General features: G+C 43.4%; 1 protein-coding gene across 1 annotated transcript in view; it reads left to right on the forward strand.

Moving 5' to 3' along the window:
• Nucleotides 1–508: 508 nt before the first annotated feature.
• Nucleotides 509–22,411, forward strand: part of znf407 (zinc finger protein 407) — a 138,504-nt gene continuing 116,601 nt past the window's right edge. Inside the window, exons 1-4 of the mRNA XM_034128001.1 lie at nt 509–581; nt 2,123–2,850; nt 3,026–5,242; nt 10,800–10,914. Of these exons, the coding sequence (XP_033983892.1) occupies nt 2,187–2,850; nt 3,026–5,242; nt 10,800–10,914 (2,996 nt within the window). The 5' untranslated portion in view covers nt 509–581; nt 2,123–2,186. The remainder of the gene's footprint in view (nt 582–2,122; nt 2,851–3,025; nt 5,243–10,799; nt 10,915–22,411) is intronic.

A 22,411-nucleotide genomic window follows, 5' to 3' on the forward strand; every position in this document is an offset into this window, starting at 1 on the left:
CCATATTTTATAGATAATCCCCACAATTAAAGTTCACTTTAGCTTTAATAGCTATTGTTACATTGAGCTATGTAAACCTTCCTTAATTAACAAAAGCAATACAATTGTATAGCAAAATTAAACAATAACGGAATTCAAAAGCAGAATGTCACATTTCATTTTAATTTAAACTAAAACGTACACAATCACTTTCATTTCTATGCATGATGCTCGGCCTGGCTCGTCGTATAGGCCTACCTACGTTCTTTTAAAACCAGAACTAAAATGAATTACTCCGTTACTGGGTGTGTTGAAGAATGTTCAATGCAGCAGCAATAAACATGTTCACATGTCTAGTCTACCCGTGGCATCCTGGCATTGCCGAGTCTTGAATTGTCCCTCATTTCAGGGTGTTGTTTTTTATGTTAGAATATTTTTGATTTTCCCACAGAACGGGAATGCAACATGTGACCAAATCAGCTGATGGAGGAAAAAAAGGATCGCGGCCCGCCTTCTTGTGTGACGCATGGCTCACGCTACGGTACGCCATTTGTGTCTAGCAGCAAAAAGCGCGGACAGTGGAAATAGTCGTATAACAAGAGGTAAGTTAAATTGAGGTTGAACTGTGTCATTAAATTATCATCTGCATTTATATTGCGGAAGCGATAGGCGGTCTCTGGGGTGTTTTCAAGCACTGTTTCGGCAAACTAGAGGACTGTTTCAGAGGTCGATGTTAGCCTCCTTTTTGGGCCTCTGTGCTGCCGTCGTTTTCCAAGCCATGGAGCGCTGTAGACCCGCCCCTGTCCCGCTGTGATTGGACAACAAAGCTGATGTAGCGATTTAATTGGACGTGCCGCGCGCATCTCAAAAATACAGCTGAGAAACAAGTCGCTTGTTAGCAAGTTAGCATCAGGTAGCAAACAGCAGTATTCACAACTTCACCTGTTTTGTGTGCAGTTGCAGGAGCCATATTCGACTTGAAAAGTGTTTTCACACTTTCGCAACTCTGGTGCATTGCGTGTTTGTGCGACCCGGTGCAATTTACAACATGCAGTCTTAAACACGTTCGGCTAACTTAATATTACTTCCAAGCTATCATCGATTGCTTGGTAGTGACACCTCTGGTAGTTCACTAAGGTGGAGTGAGTAAAGTCACAAGTGTGGCTAGAATGTGATGAAAGTATTTAAATTACCACGGAGTTGTACCAGTTGTAGGAAGAATATTCCTTGTTGGTCTGTAAATCCTGTTGTTAACCGACGACACAACCTTATGCAAATCCAATATTACTTCTCGTGCTCTAGAAGGAAAACGTGAGACTGAATTGACCCCAAAAAACCTGCGAACATAAATTCAGCACAATGTGAGACCCTTGGTAGTTTAACTTTAGTAAAGGTGCTTTACAAATAAAATGTAGTATTATTATTATTACATGATCCAATAGCCTACATAAACATCTATCTAACTGTTTTTACATTTTGTGACAATATACATTGTGGAAAATGAGCTGGAAAATAATATTTGTTCCTCAAGATGTCCCCTTTACAAAAACACTGTATTTTAGTGTTGAGAATGTTTCAAATAATTACAACTCAAGCACATTAACACTGTAAAAAAACATGCTGCAACATAGAAAGTACAAATAAATAAATAAACACTTGTTTTAAGTTGCCGTGCATTGAGCTGTTTTAGCCAATGTATACTTATATTGAAGCTTTGCTAAAACGGAAAACATTTAATAAAAATGGCAACTGTGTAAAGCTCTAGAAATATTGATATTCATAATTAAGATGTGCTTTAGTTACATTTACTGGCATACTTATGGAAACTATTGTAGCTCCACTAAATCATGTCTACAAGCATTTAGTAAGGATACATAAATAATAATAATATGACTTCAGTGGACATTTTTCCAATAAATAAGTACCAACAGCTCTCATTCTTGCAAGTTTTTTCAAAACAATTCTCACCTAGAGACACTAGATGGAGACATTTACTTGTGTAAATGCAGATGGTGTTGTTGAAGGATTCATCACTTTTCAGAAGCTTATGTTAAATTAGAAATTATTTGGCAAAGACACTTAATCCGTCTCCATAATTCTTTTGAAAATCCCAAACATAATTTTTTTTTTTCTTTCTTTCCAGGAGTTGATCCAGTGTTGGTGATAACGATCAACTTCACTGTTATAGAATTATAGCAGTGTAAGATATGGATGAAACCGTAACATCAGAAAAAGAGGCTGTTGAGGACAAAGTGCCTGACACCGTCAGTTGTAAGGTGCAGCAGGATGATGTTGACATGGAGGGAAATAAAAAAGACCCTACCGAAAGTACTGCCAAGCCTGATGAAGCAGAAGATGAACTCGCTAAAAGTCTTCTGCCGGACTCTGTGCCTGAAGATCGGGATACTATCTGCACAAATTGTGGGTTCTCAGCTAAATGTCCAAGATCACTGAAGATTCACTATGCAAGAAAGCATGGAAAGAACTCGAAGAATAACAAAAGAACAACTAAGCTAGCTGAAAAAAGTGAAAAAATCTCTGACCTGAGTCCATCTGAAATCCATCAGGAAGTAGACATGGAGACAGAAAGTGCTGCTGAAGTTCAACAGAACAATAAGTCTGATAGTGATGAGCTGGGATCAGGGTCCAATGAGATGAAGACAAAGCTTTTAACTAAAAAGCAAACTGAACTAGACAAAGAGCAGGCAGATCAAGAAGAGGCCATCCCTACACAGGAGAGAAGAGTGAGCAAGCGGACCCCAAAACCTAAAATGATATATTCCTGCAACTACTGTGGACAAGAGTTCAGGGACAAGTCCCCTTTGGATGTGCATATCCAGAGTTACCACACCAAAGACTCCCAATTCACATGTGAGTATTTATTTTACTCAATATTATTTTGGTATTAGATATTTGTTTAATTTGTAATGCTGAGTTTTCATTCTCAATATTTCTGCAAAATAAGTTCAAAGTTAGATTGGAATACATGTTTTTTACTGAATTGTTTAGATTATTGGTTAAAAAGCTAATCTAAAATGTCTTTCAGTTGAGGCTGGTGAGAACATGGATGCAGAAAAGGACGCTGAGGATCCTGGCAGCACTCTGAAAGCTACTCCCACTAGAGTGGCAGCTAAACGTCCGCTCAGCAGGTTCCAGCTTAAGTGTACCAAATGTGATTTTAGGGTTAGCAACCCTTCATTGCTGGAGAGCCATACTCGAATCAAACACATGAACCAGCAGTGGTACCGTTGCAAATTGTGCAACTTCTTTTCTGCCACATCTGAGTGGATGGACGCTCACCTGTCCTCCGATAGTCACATGCAGCAGCAGAAAGAGGAGAAAAGCATGGAGCTTTCGGCATTTGAAGTCTACGTTGAGAGTGTAACTAGAGACTGTATTGGAGAAAGTGGTAAAGTGGATGATACGGCTCAGGTGGCTACTGGAGAAGACGTAGACTCTGCAACAGAAGGACATCAGGAAACTGAAGAGGCAGTGGAGGCTGCCGAAGCTGATTCGGTCGAGGAAGAAGATTTTGAGCTTCAATGTCCCAAAAGAAAAAGAGGAAGACCAAAGCAAGTGTCCACGACTACTTGTGGATACTGTGGCCTGGTAGTGTCCAATGCTACTAACCTCAGTGTCCATGTCCGCCGCAAACACAGCAAGGAGTATGGCTACAGCTGCACCCTGTGCAACTACAGCTGCGTGACCAAAGGAGACATGGATCGTCACTGCATCACAAAGAAACATGTCAGACGTGCACAAGATTGCTCAAATAAGAACCAAGTGGACAACCACACAAGTCCGTCCCCACAGGAATCCACAAGTCAATGCCAGGAACCAGATGCGGCCCCACAGACCCCTGATAAGGAGTCAGAATCTGACAACACAGCATCCAACGAGCAGAGCGGGGAAGAGCAAACTCAGTCAGACACAAGCCAGAACAAAAGTAAATATGACTCTCTGAATGCTTGCATGTATTGTGATTTTGTAGCTCAATCAGTCCCTTCGCTGCATCTTCACGTCAAGAGAAAGCACACCAAAGATTTCGAGTATGTATGTCTAGCATGTAGCTACTATGCCGTAACAAGCAGGGAAATGTCTCGCCATGCCAGCACAGAAAAGCACAAACAGAAAAGCAAGAAATATCTGGCACCAACAGGAAGTGAGGGACAAAGAGATGCAGCGCATCTTGCTTTGAAGCAAAAAGAGGACATTGATCTTGAGGGGCCAAACTCCAACCCTGAATGTGAACCCAATAGCCCCAAAGAAGAGTCTGACTCTTGTTCTGGTGACAGCCAAGTTGTGGAAAGTCAGAATCCAGCCGAACTCTCCGTCACCACAGAGCATGTTGATGCTGTAGCTGGTGTGGACAAGGAGCAAGCAGAGCCTGATACATCTTCTAGTTCCAGTGAACCACATCTAACCAATGTGACAATTGAGCCTACAGAGCTATCTGAATCCAAGCAGGCTGTAACAGATGTTCAGCCTTCAGTGGATCAGCCTGAGAGCCAGGAGGAAGTTGAGGAACAGGCGGACGAAGAGCAAGAGATGATTATAGATGCAAAAAGTGACAAATCTCCTCCAGATACACAAATGTCCAAAGCCCTTCCCTTCGATGCCTGCATTGTATCCTGGAAGAACCTTGCTGAGCAGGAGCTGCAGGAAGGTTTGACTCTAGAGGGCGAGGCTGCTGTCATATGTCTGACTGGGGGGTCCCCGGTGACTGGCTACCTGCCCTCTCACTCTGCATACGTCAAGAAGATCACACGCAAAGAAATGAAGGTGAGAAAGGAAGCTAAGGGAAGTGGCTCGCGCATACGCTGCGACGACTGCGGCTTCATGGCCGACGGCATCAGCGGCCTCAACGTCCACATTTCAATGAAGCACCCGTCCAAGGACAAACACTTCCACTGCTTGGTGTGCGGCAAGTCTTTCTACACCGAGAGCAACCTGCACCAGCACCTGACCAGCGCCGCCCACCTCCGCAACGAGCAGAACAGCGTGGAGGAGCTGCCCGAAGGCGGCGCAAGCTTCAAGTGCGTGAAGTGCACGGACCGCTTCGAGTCTGAACAGGAACTGTTTGTTCACATCAAGGAGAAACACGAGGAGCTTCTGAGGGAGGTCAACAAGTACGTGGTGGAGGACACGGAGCAGATCAACCGCGAGCGCGAAGAGAACCAGGGCAGCGTGTGTAAATACTGCGGCAAGGTGTGCAAGAGCAGCAACTCCATGGCCTTCCTGGCACACATCCGCACACACACTGGTATGTACCCTGCCTCTATTACACACACTCTTCCCCTTTCTTCTACTCTTTATATTTCACACTCATACACAATGCACATTTTCAACTTTAAAGTAGCTGCATTCATTATTTAACCTCTGACTGATATTAGGCCTTTTTAATGCATTTTGAGCACTTGAACACATCCAGTTTTACAAAAAAAAATGTGTAGCTGCTCAGCTATTAGGCTTTTGTTTTTAGCTCCAACCGTATTGAGTGGGTAGACACAGCCTCTTCTTTGGCAGCTCATGCTAATGTTAAGGCTACTATCTACTGCAGCCAGGTAATAGCCGTTTCAGTTGAGGTGAAGGTAAAGACTGATTGAGCTTCAGACCAGCAGGAGAGACGCTAATGGACCCCAGATTGGGATTCCAAGAGCAACGCTTGGTCAGAGACATGTGCGACTCATAATTGATGTGTCCATTACCAAGACTCAGTTGTAATTATAGTCAATAAGTCTCTGTAAATGTGTTAAAGCTTAGGCTAAAAGCATTGGAGGTCCAAAGAGAGGTGGGCTAATAATTTAAAATAATCAATGCAGACGTATTCAAAGCCTTTAATTTCCCTTGTGTCTGTACGTCCATGTTTGTCTATATACAAGTAAGCGCTTGCATGCCCAGTGAACGTGTGTGTATATGTCAGCCTTCATGGCAAGCTGATTATCCTCAATCCATTAAGATTTATCTTGTCATCTATAATGCAAAGCAGGACTGCGTCGGTCAGAGCTTCGGCTGGGAAATGTCCGGCAGGTTAAGAACACAGGGCGCTCCATTACTTCTCCCTGACCATGTGTATTAATTGCTTTTAAAATCAACTTAATGCAGGAACGAGATGTGAGGGCGCCATCAATAAATGCCCTTCTCTGCCTCCTATGGTTCACTCGCCCCCCCCCCCCCGCCTTCAGCCCAAACTTTAATGGGACTTTAGTTGTAGTCCATACTCTGTGCTGACCACGTGTGTAAATGTTGTATGTGTGTGTGAAGTGTCTGATGAATGGGGAAAAAAAAGGATTGTTTCCACTTTCAGACTCGGTGACAGTGGACGGTTTGTGAAGCTGTTAGAAAACCCACTGATAATATTTCCATGCAGAATACTGGGGAAACATTCAAATAATGTGCTGATTACTAGGACTGCCTCATCTGGAAATTGCAACCACAATATCTTTTGCCATTTAATAAAAAACATTATTCATATTAGCATTTTAAATTATACTTGATGTTCATGGTGTGTTTGTTGTTGTTGTTCTTTTTTTTAATTAAAAGGTCTGTTCCAAACAAGAAGATTTAATGAAGTCTTTAGATTGGTTGTCGATCGGGATTTCTTTGCAGCGCCACAATATTTAACTTATATGTTCACGTATTTTGCGTTTACCAAATATTGCATATACTTTGGATATCATACCAGCAATTTTGTTGTACAACCCTTCTCTTTTTACTCTATTATGTCATCATATTCCCTTACATGCAATAGGCTAAACATTTTATTTTATTTGTCCCTTATTTAGACAGGAAGGTTCCATTAAAAGATCCAGGAAGCCCTTGTGTGCTACAAAAATGTGCTGTAGTCAAATATTCTGATATGCTGTTGCTTTAGGGATAACTAATGCATCTGGGGCACAAGAATGATTTCATGTTCAGCAAACTCAAACATTCTTTGTCCTTTCATGTAGTATGTATGCCAGTCACCTTGCGTGGCCAAAGTCAGAGTGCTTACAGCTAAAACCTGACTGCTTAAAGATGTAAGGATTGGAGGTTAAATTCCTGATGATTAATGTCCAGCCACCACTTTCTTCTTATTAAGGAATAGTCTATATGTATCCATAATTCTACCCTGTCATAATTCTTGAGTTTTGAGGTCACTTACTTAGTGTTACTTAAGGAAATGAAAAGCTGTGACACGGAGGTCCCAACAGATGGCTTCAAGTCAAGGGCAAATTCCCAGGCTTCAAGAGAGGAATACTTTGTTTTTTTTAGGTTTACCATTTTTTTTTATTCAACTGAATTATGTTCTTGTTTATGAGATTAATTTCATTTATGCTGTTCTTGTTTGTGGAAAGCACATATTTCTCTTCATTTTGACGACATATGCCAGTTGTTATTATTGCTAAGTTCCCTCATTACAGTGAATTATTCACCTTTTATGTGGTGGTCATTTATTCTGGGACTTTGTTTGTGGGGCTTTGGAGCTGCGCGGTGGGGGTCTGCCAGTTTCTGGGCTGGGAGCACGTCCAGATCCCTTTAATTAAGACCTAGTTTTTATTCACTTGATTAATCAGTGAAATCAGGAGACGGTAGTGGGAGGCTGCACACAGATTTGTCAATTTGTCCCTTAAAGGAAACGTGTACACATGCATGCATTTTGCCAATGAGGCTACAGCTGGGATTTGCATTTTGAGGTAAATTGGTCACTTTTTCACTGGAGTGAGCTGTCTGACCTCAGACTGAGCCCCAAAGTAATGGACACACACCCCATGCATGTGATGTGTGTTTGTACAACTAGCTAACATTTTTAATTGTAAGCACATAAAGCATAAGGGCTTTGAAAGAGAAGTTTCTAAAATCTTTATATCCTTAGTTAGTTAGTGTTTCCCCCAAGGATTTGATATTCTATCAAGTATTGAAGTATTTAAAAGCACATATAGAGCCTCATGGGGCATTACAATCTGCACTGAAAGCATTGTCTGCCCCCAGAGACACTGGTGAGTGTGGCGCTTGTATCAAATAAGTGCATGCCACTTGTATCCTACATATTATATATTTTATGCCATGTTTTGTCAAGACCAAGTCCATTTGGCAGCCAGATCCCAACCTTAAAGGGGTAGTCCAAAATTGGCCAAAAATAATATACAGATTTAAAGATAAAGGATCAGTCACCATTCTCATTCCCATCCCTAAACATCAAACAAATCAGTGCGTAACATTTGACCTTAAAGAGGGCCTATTATGCTTTTTGAGGTTTTCCCTCCTGGAGCGCGTTATATATCGTTCCGCAACATACTGGCAACAGCCCTCACACTTCTATTTGCTAGCACTCCAACACATTGTACATGATATACTATAGGGCGGGACATCTCTAAGCGACCAATCAGATCCGAGCAGACTGGGCTCAGGTTTCAGACAGCGGGTGAGAGAGGTGAGCTGCAGCACAGGCAGTATTAGACAAATAAATACCTTTTTAAACATTAAAGCATGTAAACATGTCACAGTAGAGTAGACACACAAAATACATTTATGAACCTGAAAATGAACATAACAATACAGAAGCTTGTATTGTGTGAAGGGCAAAAGTAGACTGGGATAAGACTGAGGTATTTACAGCTGTTGATGTAATGGCTGCTTTTCCATGCCAACACCTCCTGCAGCAGTGGTCACCCAGCAGGCAGCGGAGAGACTAGAGAAACGCAGAGTCTCCCCAGGCTGCACAAGTCTTTGGAAACGTTTTCACAGGACAACAAGAGGGCTCTGGATTTATCTCTCGTGAGAACTGTTGGGGAACAGGGGCAGAAGCTGGCCAAACTTCATGAGGATAACAATTCTCACCAAAAGGGCTCTCCACTCATACCTCTCGTGCTTTCTGTGTGAACCGTGCGATAACCAACACTCCGCAAAAAAGTGGGGCACTTATTTATCTAAAATGATCATGTATTATTCCTTTCCTCCGAACCTGGTGATTAAAGCAAAGGCTATGACAGGATTGGGTGGCATGTGCAAGGCTTAAGACATCACCTTGTGTGTGTGTGTGTGTGTATGGAGTGAAACATTACATGAGGTTCTCCTCTCAGGAAATGAATTAGTCATTCCCTGTCTCATCTGGGATGTGAGGGAGCCACATCGCCCCTATGTGGATGGCAATATTAATTTAACATGACACTGCATTGATGGTCAATTTCAGTTTCACGGAGGCTGTTTAAGTGGAGTGGTGGAGTATTAATGTGATAAGATGTGGGAACTGAGGGACGTTACAGCTCTCTCCTTTCTGCCATGTCTCATACTCAGGCAGCCATCTGGACAAATCAGCTCCCCACACGCCTCGCTCTCACCTCAACTTTAGGGTGTGTGTGAGTGAGAATGATCGTCTCTCCTTCTGTTTGTCCACGGGTGGTTGTGTCTTGTGAAATTGAATGTGTGTGTCTGCATGCACATGCTTAGGTGTGAGGTGGGGCTCTGCATCTAGATGTAGGTATGTGTAGGTGTGATGGTGGGTGCCGTGTGATGTATCTTTGTTTTTTAAGCAGGTGTTGATGATTGTGTTTTTTAAATGCGTGTGAAAGTGTCTGCACATTTAGGTGTGAAATGTGTCTATGTATAGGGATTGTATTTGTTTATATGCCTTTTATTTGTTCTTGTTTGTGTGCCTCTATGAATGTACGTGTGCGTAGTATTCTATGGGGACAGGCTGGCTTTGCTGCTGCCCATGAGTGGACCCCACCACCACCACACCCCCACACCCCCACACCCCCCCCCCTCCCCGCCCCCTGTGTTTATGGGTCTTGTTAGCACAGGCTTGCCTTTCAATCTTCGTTACCGCCTTCAAATTTGATGTGTCGTTCTTCCAGCTCACAGCAAGTGAACCGTGTATGAACGAATTAGTAATCTACACAAAGTGCTTAATCAAATCAGCGGCTGCCCCTGGAATAAATATTGCACAACGTCTTGGGATATTCACTCCGAGAGGGTGAGGGGTTTGCTCAAAGATGCATATGTGGATTAACCAGGCTGCCACTAAAATTGGATTGTCGCACTGTGAGACTCTGGCCTGAATCTGGCCCAGCCAACCAAAATAGAAATCAATTTGTAATGTTTAAGTTACATTTTTGTGATGAAGTGAAGGCAATAGCAAGTCATTTGGCTGAAGTTAGAGGTTTGTATTACTCTTTAAACCATATGAATACGAGATTTTGACCAACATAAACAACCTTTTTGTTAAAATGGATTCCGTTTAAGAAGTTCTCCTTTTCTAATCTGAGCCGGTAGCTGTTTGTGCACCAGCCCTCGCAGCTCTGCCCTTAAATGACTGATGGCAGGCGGAGGCTCTGCCACTCTCTCAAACGCTACCCCGCCCCCTAGACTTATTAATGACAATAATTAGGGAGAAACCTCCCTGAGAAGCCCGCCAGAGTGATTAGCGCTTTAATGATGGAATGGGAGGTAGTGAGCGCACCCAGAATTGATTTACGTATTCGCCCTGACCTTTGGAATCCAATTTACGCATCCACAGGCAAAGGAAGAGTAGGTAAGAGATGAAGGAGAGTGACAAGGATAGATAGAGAGTGAAACGCCTGGCACTCGAAGTGTGACTGTAGTAAGGGCATCTGTTTTTATAATTCTGAAGTAACTCTGTGGCTCTGCAGTATGTTGAAGTCTCAGCATAGAACTAATAACAGTCCTCCATGCCTGGCATTGAGAAATGAACTGTAATGTAAAATCTGATTTCTGCCCAGCGGGTTTATAGTCATGTTTTATTAAAATTGCCACCTCTTTCTTTCAAACATAATATTATCGTTGGATATGAACTCACCTTGTTTTACTTTGTTTCGCAGGATCCAAGCCCTTCATGTGCAAGATCTGCAACTTTGCAACCGCTCAGCTGGGAGACGCCAGGAACCACGTGAAGAGGCACCTCGGCATGAGAGAGTACAAATGTGACATCTGTGGGTGAGTCACAAGGTCTTGAATGATTGAATGTTGCAACTTAATTTAGGTTAATCATGAGATCTGAACACAGAACTGGAGGTGTAGAACTTGTCCCATCCCTTTTAATGATTGGTGTAACTAGTCAAGTATGTAAGTGTGTGTCAGGCCAGAAACATCATTTATTCAGCTTGATCAGGTAAGTTCAGAACATTTAGATGATTACAAGACCCACTGCCTGCACAATCATCATATTTATCTTGACATTTTATTGTAGTTTCCAGAACAGCTGCCACAGTTTTGTGTTGAGAGTTGGAATTGAGAAGCATTCACCTGCGACAGCCAGCGTTGGCTGCGTTCCTCTCTTAAAGGGGACCTATCATGCAAAATGCACTTTTGTACGTCTTTTATACATGAATATGTGTCCCCGGTGTTCCAGGGAACTCACCAAGTGTCAGAAAACACAACCCTCTCTCTTTTCCTCCATACCCAAATCTCTAAAAAAGGGGCTGCAACGGATCTGATAAAAACTGATCCAGATTTGAACACTGTCCTGACGTCAGGACAGTGGCGCTACGGCTATTGGGCCAACTCTCCACCAATCAGGAGGAGACAGCCACGGCATTGCCGTTCGAAAGCGCTGGAGACGTTGTAGTACATATGCCAGGCCTGTAGATGGTGCTGTTCTCACAGAATCAGCCCTTGCAAAAACAGAGCTAGAAATGGTCAAATTGAGCAAAATGAGGCATGGCTAAAATGCATGATCTGTTTGGTATTTTGAAAAAAAAAAAGTATAAATATGCCTTATATAGGTATGGTCCTACACTATATTATTCAAATATAGTATGATAGGTCCACTTTAAGGTATGGGAAGGTTACATGTTGCTGTCTAAGGGAGCGATCTGCTAATTTCCTATCCTACCACCCACTTTAAATTGCATTCGTCTCAAGCTAATTCATAATTCAATCCAATTTAACCCTGAATGACCACAATAAGAGAACTGATACTAATGCAACATACTGAGATTTCATCACATTAGAGAACTGCCTAGAAGAGCTGCTAAACCAAATAATATCATTTGTGAGTCTTTAGATAATCTTGGTGCTTTTGCACATTTAATATTCACGTTGAAATTCTAAATACATAGGCTATTATTTATTTAGGAAAAGATCAAAAGCTAGCCACACTCCAAAGAGCAACCCAAACATTTCAGTTGCACTTAAATGTGTACAAAGTGTAAATGCTCCCAAGCCTTTCTTGACAATGTATCTTTCCTCCTGAATTAAAGGTAAAGACTGTGCTTTACCTTCCTTAATGAAGGTTCAAATACTCATAATTGGAAGAGTATGTTCGGTAACCACGAGCCTATGAATACCCAGCAGTGCAGGAGCGCAGTTCTATCCCACTACCTCGCACCCCCTACATGTAGACCATATGTTGTGTTCAGCTCCTTTCATTCCCGCGGTAGACCTCCTCACTGCCTTGCCGTGTTCAAATGGACGTGTTAAGCTGTTTAACATGCAGTCAGGGAATAGAGTCAATTGTGGGATTTCCAACTTCGTGCCATCGAGCTTCTGCGGCTACACTCTCGCTAAGATGAAGACATATGTGGCGTTATTAGTTTCTCCCTCTGTGTAATTCCGTGTAAACCGTTCCATTTAGTTCAGTCGCGGGCCGATCTTGTTCTTCTGAAGCCGAGCGGAGCGCGCATGTTTATTTGCTCCCGCTGATGTTCGCAAACATATTACAGCAGGAGCAAACAAGCTTTGGTTTAAACACAGCTTCTCCTTTAATGAGAGGAAAGGCTCATGTTTCACAAGCCCCTCAAGCTGAAAACCCCCTCTTTTCTCCCAAGTGCCGCAAATTTGTTAGGGCTTTGACCAAGTGTCTAGCTTTACATACGCACACACACACACACACAAACGTACAGAACAGTTCCCCAATATGCCTTTAAATGGGACCACTAAATACAGCCCCGGGTTTCACAAATCATGTGGATGGAGGAGCCGTGCGCTGCCAGTGCCAGCCACCGGTGACAAATGGTCCCTGTGTGTGCTTTCAGTACTGACTGATCACCGGGCCATCCCTCCTCTTGACTAAAGAGCAGCAAACACAAAGAAAAACCCCCAGAAACACCCTCATTAAGGCCAGAGCCATGCATACACAGCCTGCTCCCCTTCCCAAACTTCTCACGTTTGATGTCCTTAACCTGAATCCAAAGTTGCTAATAGATGGCTACATATCGGGTATTATGTTTAAAGTGAGATTATGGCGCAATTAGGTTCTCCATCCTCCTGCGGGTACTAATGACGAAGCAACATTTCAACAAAGTTTTTCCCAATATTTGTTTTATGATCACCATTACTCATTTCAATTAACACAACCCTTTTATGCTGCTTTTTTTACAATATAACTCGAGTTTCATCATTTCTTTTCACCTGGGCCTCCATAGGGCTTAGAGTTTTGCTTATTTAGTTTATTGCCATTTTGTTTGGAGCACATCGTTTGTGTTTTGTCTTTCTTTCCGTATATAAAATAATCTCCCTCCGCTGCCATCGATTGTTTTCCTTGTTAAAGTCTCACGCTGGAAGATTATCTCGGCTCTGACACCGTGATCGAGCGGATGTGCTGCACCTGGCTGTCCACCTCACTTTAGCCTTTGTGCACTGCCGACGATCTCGTATCAGGAGCTTGGGGGGGGGGGAACTTGTTGATAGTTAAAGATCATATTGTTGTGGCATTTAATTAAGAAATGCAAATGCGAGGCCAGGACAGATTGGAACCCTTTGACCACGCTGCCAATCACACCTGAGCGAGCCGGTCAGTGGCTCGCTCATCATCGCTAACACTTTATAGGCTTTCTGTCTCGGCCTCTACACATCCGTGTCTGCGCTTCTCCCCATCCGTTTGCCCGTATGTGTCTTTATCCGGGCCTCTTAATTTGCCTATAAAGAACTCTTAAGGTGCAAAAACAGCAGAAAAACAAAAATTGGCCGTTAGCTCACCAGATAAGATTTCTCATATTTAATTGGTTAAAAGAAGTTCTCCAGCATGTGAGACGGCAGAGCCTTGCATTTCCTCACGCCGTGTTTTGTCCACAGTGGGGCTCGGCCACTTAATGAGCCTCCTCCGCCTCTCCTCCATCATCTAACAGAAAGGCCCTGGATTCAGCATTTCCACCCCACCGCTCTCTCGTCCTCCCCAAAGATGCAATGGACGTCCAGTGCTGTTGTAGGTGTTAAATTATGCATAAGCAGTCTAAATGCTTTGAGGCATTGGTTTAATATCTCAGCCCGGGCCTTAGAAGTATTAACACTACCACGGACATGGATTGTCCTCTTGTGGAATGCCCTTTTATGATTACGGGTCATAAACTGCTGCCCGTTTCCCAGTGTCACTTCAGGAATCTGAGAAAAACTTAACAAACCTTTTGTTTTCTCACAACAATGAAAAAAAAAAGTTTGCTAAAGTTTGTCGTCTCCGTGGAGGAGGCTGCATTGTGTTCTTCCCTCCCATCCCTCCCTCCCTCTCGGTCTCAGTTTTCTTGACTTAGTGTTGGAGGGAGTATATATAGTCATGATTTCATGTTGTGTGTGTGATTTGACTGTTAACAGGATGGGGCTGGTTCATGTCAGGGTTTTTATGTCCCCCCTGTCTTGTGAGATTGTCTGGTCTGTTCCTGGAATAGCCCATCAGTTCCGCCCTGCGTGGCTCATCCGCTGTAATGTGCCTTAATGCCCGGGCCTGTATGAGTAGTGTGAGGCCTGGCAGTGACAGTGGAGGAGCATCTTAGCTCGCTGCTTATCCAGAGAAAGCCTTCACTTAACTCAGCCCCTCTATTGTCTATCCACACCCCTCTCCTTCTCCCCTGACGTGATTCTCTATAATCCTCAAGCAGATTCTGGTTAGAACTCCCTGAGAACTATTTTTATGTTTCTTTTTTTCCCCTCCCTTCCTCCCATTTAAACATTAATGGTTGTTGCAGATGAAGAGAAGGATCCCTATGAGGATGATTATAATGTCACTCCACTGATCTCCCGCCGCCCCGAAATAATTGTACATCATCGCTTCATAACGTGTCAGAGGGACACGTTGGTGGCGTGCAATTAAAACCGCAGAATATAATACACCAAATTACTGCCTGTCAGGCCTATGAACAACACACTCGGTATTTGAGTTACACTTAATCATCACGTACATTAGCGATTTCGCTAAGATCCCTCCACACCACCCCCTCCGCCCATACAGCAAAGGGCGTGAAGCACACTGCTCCTTACAGGCTGAGGGATTGTGTCTACGATACAACAGCTCTAGGGTAGCTTCATATTAATGTTAGACTTAGACCTTTTAAAAGCTCATCATTTCCTAAATGATTTAGCTGTGTGTGACAAAGTGCAAGCACCATGTCTTGTCAGGAACTGGAAGCTGGAATTATAAATTCATTAACACGCAACAGATGTAAACACTGAATGTTTTCCTCACGATTCAGAAAGCCTTGTGTGTTTGCATATTTGACTAATACTTATCAACCTGCAGAATGTCTGTATATATGAAGTTACAGGCATATTAAGTGAGAACATCTGGTATTTAGCCACCTCAAGTAAAACTACTAGAATCTTAACCCTTACCCTCATAATGTTTCCGTCCGGCCATTGGCAATGTAACCTTGCAAACCACATACTTACCTATCTATTGTATGTATTCCATATCTACATTATTATGCATGGCCCTTTTTAGTGTTTGTGCTCCATCTAATTCATTTGTACTCTTCAGACACAGGATCCTGTGTTCAGTCCCATCAGGAAGACATATTCCTGTTTACCTTTTTAAGAGACACTTTAAGACACACTTTTTGTGTCCGGAACACGGTCCTTGTCAGTCAGTGGAGTCCCCTTCACCAAAATAAACACATTTCGCACTGATGCATTTAACAAAATTTAGTGGGCCATTATCGGAAATGAAATAAGTAACGCTAAAGGTCATTTGGAAAATAATGCAGAAAGGCCGGTCTGGAAAGGTTAAGTATGTGACGGAGCTGTTCTGATGATAACGAGGGCTGCGTACGGCTTGGAGAGCTCGGCGTTCTGGTTTGACTCGGCACTCTGCGATCGCTCTTTATGACCGCGACAGCTTTACAGCCCGTTACCCCCCATAACACGATAAAGCGCAGCATAATGGATTGGATGTGTTTAGTAGCCTTGGGCTGATGTTTGTAAAATTAATGTTTTTTGCAATAGAAACACACTCATGCACGGGTACACATGCACACACTGGAAGAAAAAAAGCAAGAGAGGGGGAAAAGAGAGGAGAGAGAGAAATCAACTCCGGACAGCATCGATGTATCAATATAAATCTGCCAGACTACAGTTTTATACATTTTATACTTGTTTTGGAGCTGACTGGATTGTCAAACTTTAGTGTCTTGTCCTCGCAGATATCTCTCAGTTGAAGAGAGGACAACAAACATATGGCTTCATTAGTTTGGTATGGATTACAAGCCCAATATTCAGCAGAAAGGCGATGAATGCTATTAGATTTGTGTTTCAAATTACACAGCGCAAGTACTTGAGGGAGATGAAGTCTGTTTTCTCGGTAAGTCTCATATTGGATGCTTTTGAAGAGTTTGAAAGGGACCCCACGCAGCATCTCTGAGCGCCAAAGACAAAGAGAGAAATCTCTGTCAGCAGATCAGTCCTATTAGGTTTTAATAATAATCTCATATTCTTTATTGGGCCCAGAACAGGGGCCTTGGGGCTTCATAATCAAAGCTTTTCACTTTAATCAAAGACAAACAAAAACAAACATTGGGGTCCACACTAAACGGGAGGATCAGTAGTTAAGCTTGGGAGCCAACACAGCACAAAGGCTTATGATTCTTAGTTATACTACTCTTGAGGACCACTACTTAAAAGACTATTGTTTGCACTATGTATGATCTCAGTAGTTTCCTTTCTAAAAACATTAAACTTCTTGTGGCCTCAGCCTTTTCTTCAGCTTTTTTATCACTTTTTGTTATTGTTAAATCTCATCACTTGCACGACTAGCAGGACAAAAATGAAGTAATTAGAAAAGTAGTAGTCTTTTTTTTGTTGCCTTACCCTCTCTTGATAGCATTTATACACGTTGCATTTACCTTCTCAATATGAATATCAGCTAACAAAGGAGAATCAGCTCCATGCTGTAGAGACACACGAGTCAAGTTTTTACACTCCCCCTCCAACCACAAACAAAGTACAAACTTTATTCTTTAAAGTAGTTGAATTATTTAAAAAAATGTTGCTGAACAATCCATTCTATAGAGTTAATCATGTCAAAGGTATATTGTAGGAGAGAAAAAAACATGGAGGGGGAAGTTAATGAGTGATTAACAGCAGCAATTAAAAGATGAAGACGACGGCAGATGAAAAAAGGGGTGTAATTAAAATATCAGTCCTCCCATTGTCAGAAGTGCGAGTGTCATCCATTGTGCACTTATTAAAAAGCGCGGTGAAGGGGAAGGAGCAAACGGCGCTTAATTCCAGCCGCCCAAAGTGTCTGGTAATCTGCCCGTGGATGGAGCTGGAGAAGGCCGTAACTCATGTTTAAGTGTTGGGGCCGTGTCATTGCAGGTTCACAGTCATGCATTTCCGTGTTGACACCCATCGTGGGCAGGGGATATTTGGCAGTCAGGAGTAATTTAACTTAATTAATGGGATGCATATTTGATGGAGGAATAAAATATACTGGCTCAGCAAAGTGGAAAAGGGGAAAGATTTAGTAGGAGTTAAAGGTGGAGGGGAGAGTAATTTGTGCATTCAGTTACCGGCTGCTTGAGAGACAGAGAGAGGGAGAAGGAGGAAGAGTGGGCTGATAAAGATGGCAACCGGCAGGGAGGAGGAAGGGGAGGATGAGAGATGGATGGTTGACACAAAGCTGAGCTGATGTGTAGAGGGGAATGGGCTGTCCCTCCATTGAGAGGGCCATCACACTGACAACGCTTGATTTAATTGATATCCGGACTGAGCACTTCCTCAGCGCAAACACACACATTACGCCGGTTTGCAAACTTGTGGCGGAGCCGCCGGCTGCCAAGGGCCTTTTTAATATTCATGAGGGGGCTTTTAAGGGTGTTCGGCAACAGTCTCGTCCCTTACCCAACATGTCTTTACTACCAATACACACACTTTACCATCACAGCAGACACGCAACACGCTCCCTGACAAACCCGTGGCCTGACGAAAAGCTGTCACGCTGCTCTTAATCTCCCCTGGCACTTTTTAATTGACTTCCTGTAGGTATAGATTATTTTCACGGCGAGTCTGCCACCGAGATGTTTGATACCGTCCCGGAGACTGGCATCTGGGAGGCTTGTAGCTCACCGGAGATGACGCCGTTATCTCGGTCTCTGTCTCACTCTCGCCCTCTCTCTGTGTGATGGCCAGACATATTGGGGGAACGTGGGAGAGCTAAAATGCAATCAGTCATTGCCATCATCATAATTGAGCTGATGTACCTGCTGGGAATGCTGGGGAGATGTTGGCTTGGGAAGAAGGGAGGCTCTTTGTGTCTGCCTTAAACTGTTAGTAGCATTAGTCCCATATACGGGGCCGATATAGGCCCCTCTGTTAAAAGTTGGATGACGGCCAACTTGCGGTGTCAAATTGATTCGATGTTGTTTGTTTGATTACATATCATATTAATGTTCACATGAATCAACGCTATGCTGCTTGTTGGAGGTAAGCTCTTAAGTCTAATGAAACAATTTGAATCAGATTCCAAACAATTATGCATGGATTATGTTTACGATCAGTAGTGAGGTCATATCAAGTTAATTTGTATAGCCCAGTATTACATATGGATCCTCGAAGAGCTTTACAAGCCCACAACACCAGCATAGAGAATATCAGCTGGTTGTGGAACATGATCTGAGGCAAAAAAAGAAGGTACAAGTAGATTGTTTATTGATTGATCGATATAGGAGCTAGAAATTGAAACTGAGTTTATAATATCTCCCAGTGCTGCGTCCATTGGCCTTTTTTCCTCTATATCTGGTATAAAAATGGCAGAGAAACACTCATCTTTTGTACGTTTCTGAATATTCTGGCCTTGAAATGGTGACATTTCAAGGCCAGAAAAGCTGGCAAAAACTGTCTGCTGTCAGTGACTTGAGTCCAAAAAAAACATTGTTAGTGATGCAAGCCTCCATATCCATCGGAATGCCAAATACCACTCTCACTTTGTGTATCACATGTGGTCTGGTCTACACATGCTGATACCAGGCACACAAGCGGACAGGGCCTCCTCCTACACACTGCCATCTATTTACACACTGGAACTCATACAAACCAGACTTTTCTAAAATGATAAAAGTACATACTACATTGTATGCAGGGTAATGTATCTCTAACTTAGTGTTGGTTCCCAAATATTTGCTCCGGGGGCTAATTTTATTATTGTATCAACCAACGGAGATCATTATGAGAAAACAGTATGTCACTGTCACTATTTTCTTGCACTATTTTATGTTTTCTTTTTATTTCTTAAGTTTATTGTATGTTGCACAGTTGGAGGAGCCCGGGGCTCAGCATTTCCATTGCCAACAACTACCCTGTAGCTATTGTGCGTATGAAAACAAAGCCTTTGAATCTTGAATCCAAAGATAAACTCTCAGATGGAGTTTGTTGTTTGTTTCGGTATTAAACGATCCATTTTCTTTCGAAATTCTACTTCGTAAAATGTCTAAACTGCTGTTTTCTAATAATCTTCCACATAATGTCTGCCACTTGCTTCTATAGGCTTGTTAAGTTTCTTGTCTCACTCTCTGTAGTCCATCATTTTGTGGCATCCTTCAGGCTTAATACCACAAGATCCAGATGATTCTCAGATCTATGAAGTGATATTGACCATTGTCTATGCGAAACAGATAATAAGGCGTGATGAATGGCTGACATTAGTGATGAAATTACATCAACCTTAACAGGCCATTGTATTAACACACCTAGCCTATCCCACTCCTCCCGACTGCCCGTTTAATTGATTAATTGCCGACGTGGATGGATGAGGGGTTGCAGGTCCGGAGTCGGTGGCTGATTGCTAGTCAACCATAAACACGAGCAGCCACAGCGGGCCCTCAAGGGCAATATTCATGCTCCCCAACCTTATGGTGATTCCTTATCCAGCTCTGACAAGAGGAAAAATATTCGGCCATAAAATCGCTGGTATCACCGGGCTGACATATAAAACCCTCCGTCACTCCCTCCCTCTCTCTCCTCGCCTGTGTTGTGTCTACTTTAGCTCTCAGACGCTCAGCACACCCGTCGGACTCAGAAATCACCCATCCTCCTCTGCATGTGTAGCTACAGTCCCTCAGGTAGCCCCAGCTTTAAATATGAGCAAATAATGGCGGAGTGAGTGATGCTGCCTGTGTCCTTGACTGGGTTCCTCTGTGTGCCATAGCCTCATCTCACTGTCTCAGAGCCCCGCGGGACGCATAAAACACCCTCGTAGAAAAACTCCCGAGGCGTGTTGGTGGCATCCGTTTGGATGGATGCGGGGATGCAGAAAAAACCAACGAGGTCTTTGTGTATGTTTATGCAAGTGCGGAGGGGGGGAGGGTAGATAATGTTTACACTGCTGTGTGTTTAATGAGCAGGGCGCTGTGTCCACTTTAATGTGTTTGCATTTCTGATGCGGTGCGACAAAGTTATTAAAACGTTATACGGCGTATCACATCTCTTTTATGTCTTACTGTTTGTTTGCCTGCATCTTCCGTGGCCTCGGTAGCTGATGTCAGGCTTCGTGGTGGAAGAGGTTAGAATCATGCTTTGTGGGTGTCCCTAAAATGTCTTCATAGGAACAGTTGTCACCAAATTGTGCCAAAGCTCCTGACAGGGGCACGTTGGGGTATTGTTTAAGTGTTAGGAAAGGGCAAATGGTAGAAGGAGTTACTTGGTTTCCAGTCCGGGATCCACAAGTGTCAGGCCTGCAGGAAAGAGGACTGGACATGTGGCAAAAGACGAATAAGACCCCATTGTCAGCCACACCGTCTTTGCTCTCCCCAACACTTCGCCACATTAACCCCCACGCCCCTGAGGCCCCCCAGACTGAGGCGTAGGTCTGAACCCCTGCATCCGCCCGTGAAAACGCTGACACATGGATTACCCCGCAGGGGAAAAATAAAAGAACGTGATGGGGAGGAGGGTGCCGCGTGAAGAGGAAGCATTTATTCATTTATTCTGTTTATTCAGCAAAACAAACAGAGGTCAGGATTATGCTGCAATACTGATAGCTCTGTGTCTATTATGTTTAAATGTCAAATTAGGGGGTTCACTTTTATGGTCACTTCAAAGCCTGCCCGCTGCCTCCCAGGCCCCCCAGCTAAATCTGATTACTTAGACTTTTAAAGTCCACATAAGCTTCAAGAAGAGCCAAAACAGTAATTTGTTTATGTGAGTCCAGTTTGTATCTCAAAGAAACTCACTGTTGTTCTCGAATTGCGGTCTTTCTATTGAACATTAGATGGCGCCATTCAACTTGCTACAAACCCACACTCCCAGACCTCTTTGCCTGGTGTGTGGTACATGTGGATCCCTCGCCTCAATGAAACGCAATTAAGATTCTGCTCGTTCACTTAAAAGGTTTGTTCAAATTTGCGATTCGTTAAGCATTCATCTCAATTGATTTTGTCACTTTTTCAAATAAAATACAAGTAGAACATGCTTGGGTATAAATGTATAGCTTAGTGGCGATGTCAGAACTGGTGGGAGACAAATAACAAAGTGAAACTTCTTCCTGGTTTATTTCCGATCTCTGCAAATAGAACAATTAATTAAATGTGCCGACAAAGGGAGACGGCTCATTGGAATGTACTTTAATGTCCAATGCTAGCAGAAGTTCTACTTTCAGAAGTAGGTAAATTGTTAACAGAATGATTCCCCCTGTATCTTTGGTGAGAAGGTACCCTACCACAGTGGGTGTTGTAAATAAGCGGAGTTGGAGGCTGGGCTTGTGGCGTGGCGTTCAGAGGGTGGTGTCCCTGCCGGTGCTGCTTTAACTAGGACAAGCCTCTCTATACCGGGGGACCTCAGGGGCCGATCAGCAGGTCTCAGGAGAGGCTCCCCGCAACGCCGTCTAACCAGGCCTGTCACGAGGGGGCTGATGCCTGGCTGGCTGGGTGTGGGGCTGATGTGACGGTGGTGGGTGGGTGGGTGGGGGCTGACATGCCGAGAGGGCAATTACAGCAAGGACAAAGACTACACAGTGATAAGTCCCCACAGCACCCTAATGAAGAGAGCAGGTTAGCCTGTTAAGAGGACCGGTGCGTATTTGTTTGTGCGCGAGTGTGTTTGTGTGTGTTTAACCTATCCGAGGAGGATACATTTTCTGAGGTCATGTTGCTACCGTGCTGGCTAACCTCGCTGACTGATGCCTTCACGAGCCGGTGTTTTCCCCCCTCTCAGAGCAAAAGCAAACAACGACATGATCTGGAAAACCTGCGCATCTTTAGGGAGTTGTATTCCTGTGGCTGTGTATAGTGAGACA

The sequence above is a fragment of the Trematomus bernacchii genome, unplaced genomic scaffold (assembly GCF_902827165.1).
Source record: "Trematomus bernacchii unplaced genomic scaffold, fTreBer1.1, whole genome shotgun sequence".
In the NCBI taxonomy this organism is placed as follows: Eukaryota; Metazoa; Chordata; class Actinopteri; order Perciformes; family Nototheniidae; genus Trematomus; species Trematomus bernacchii.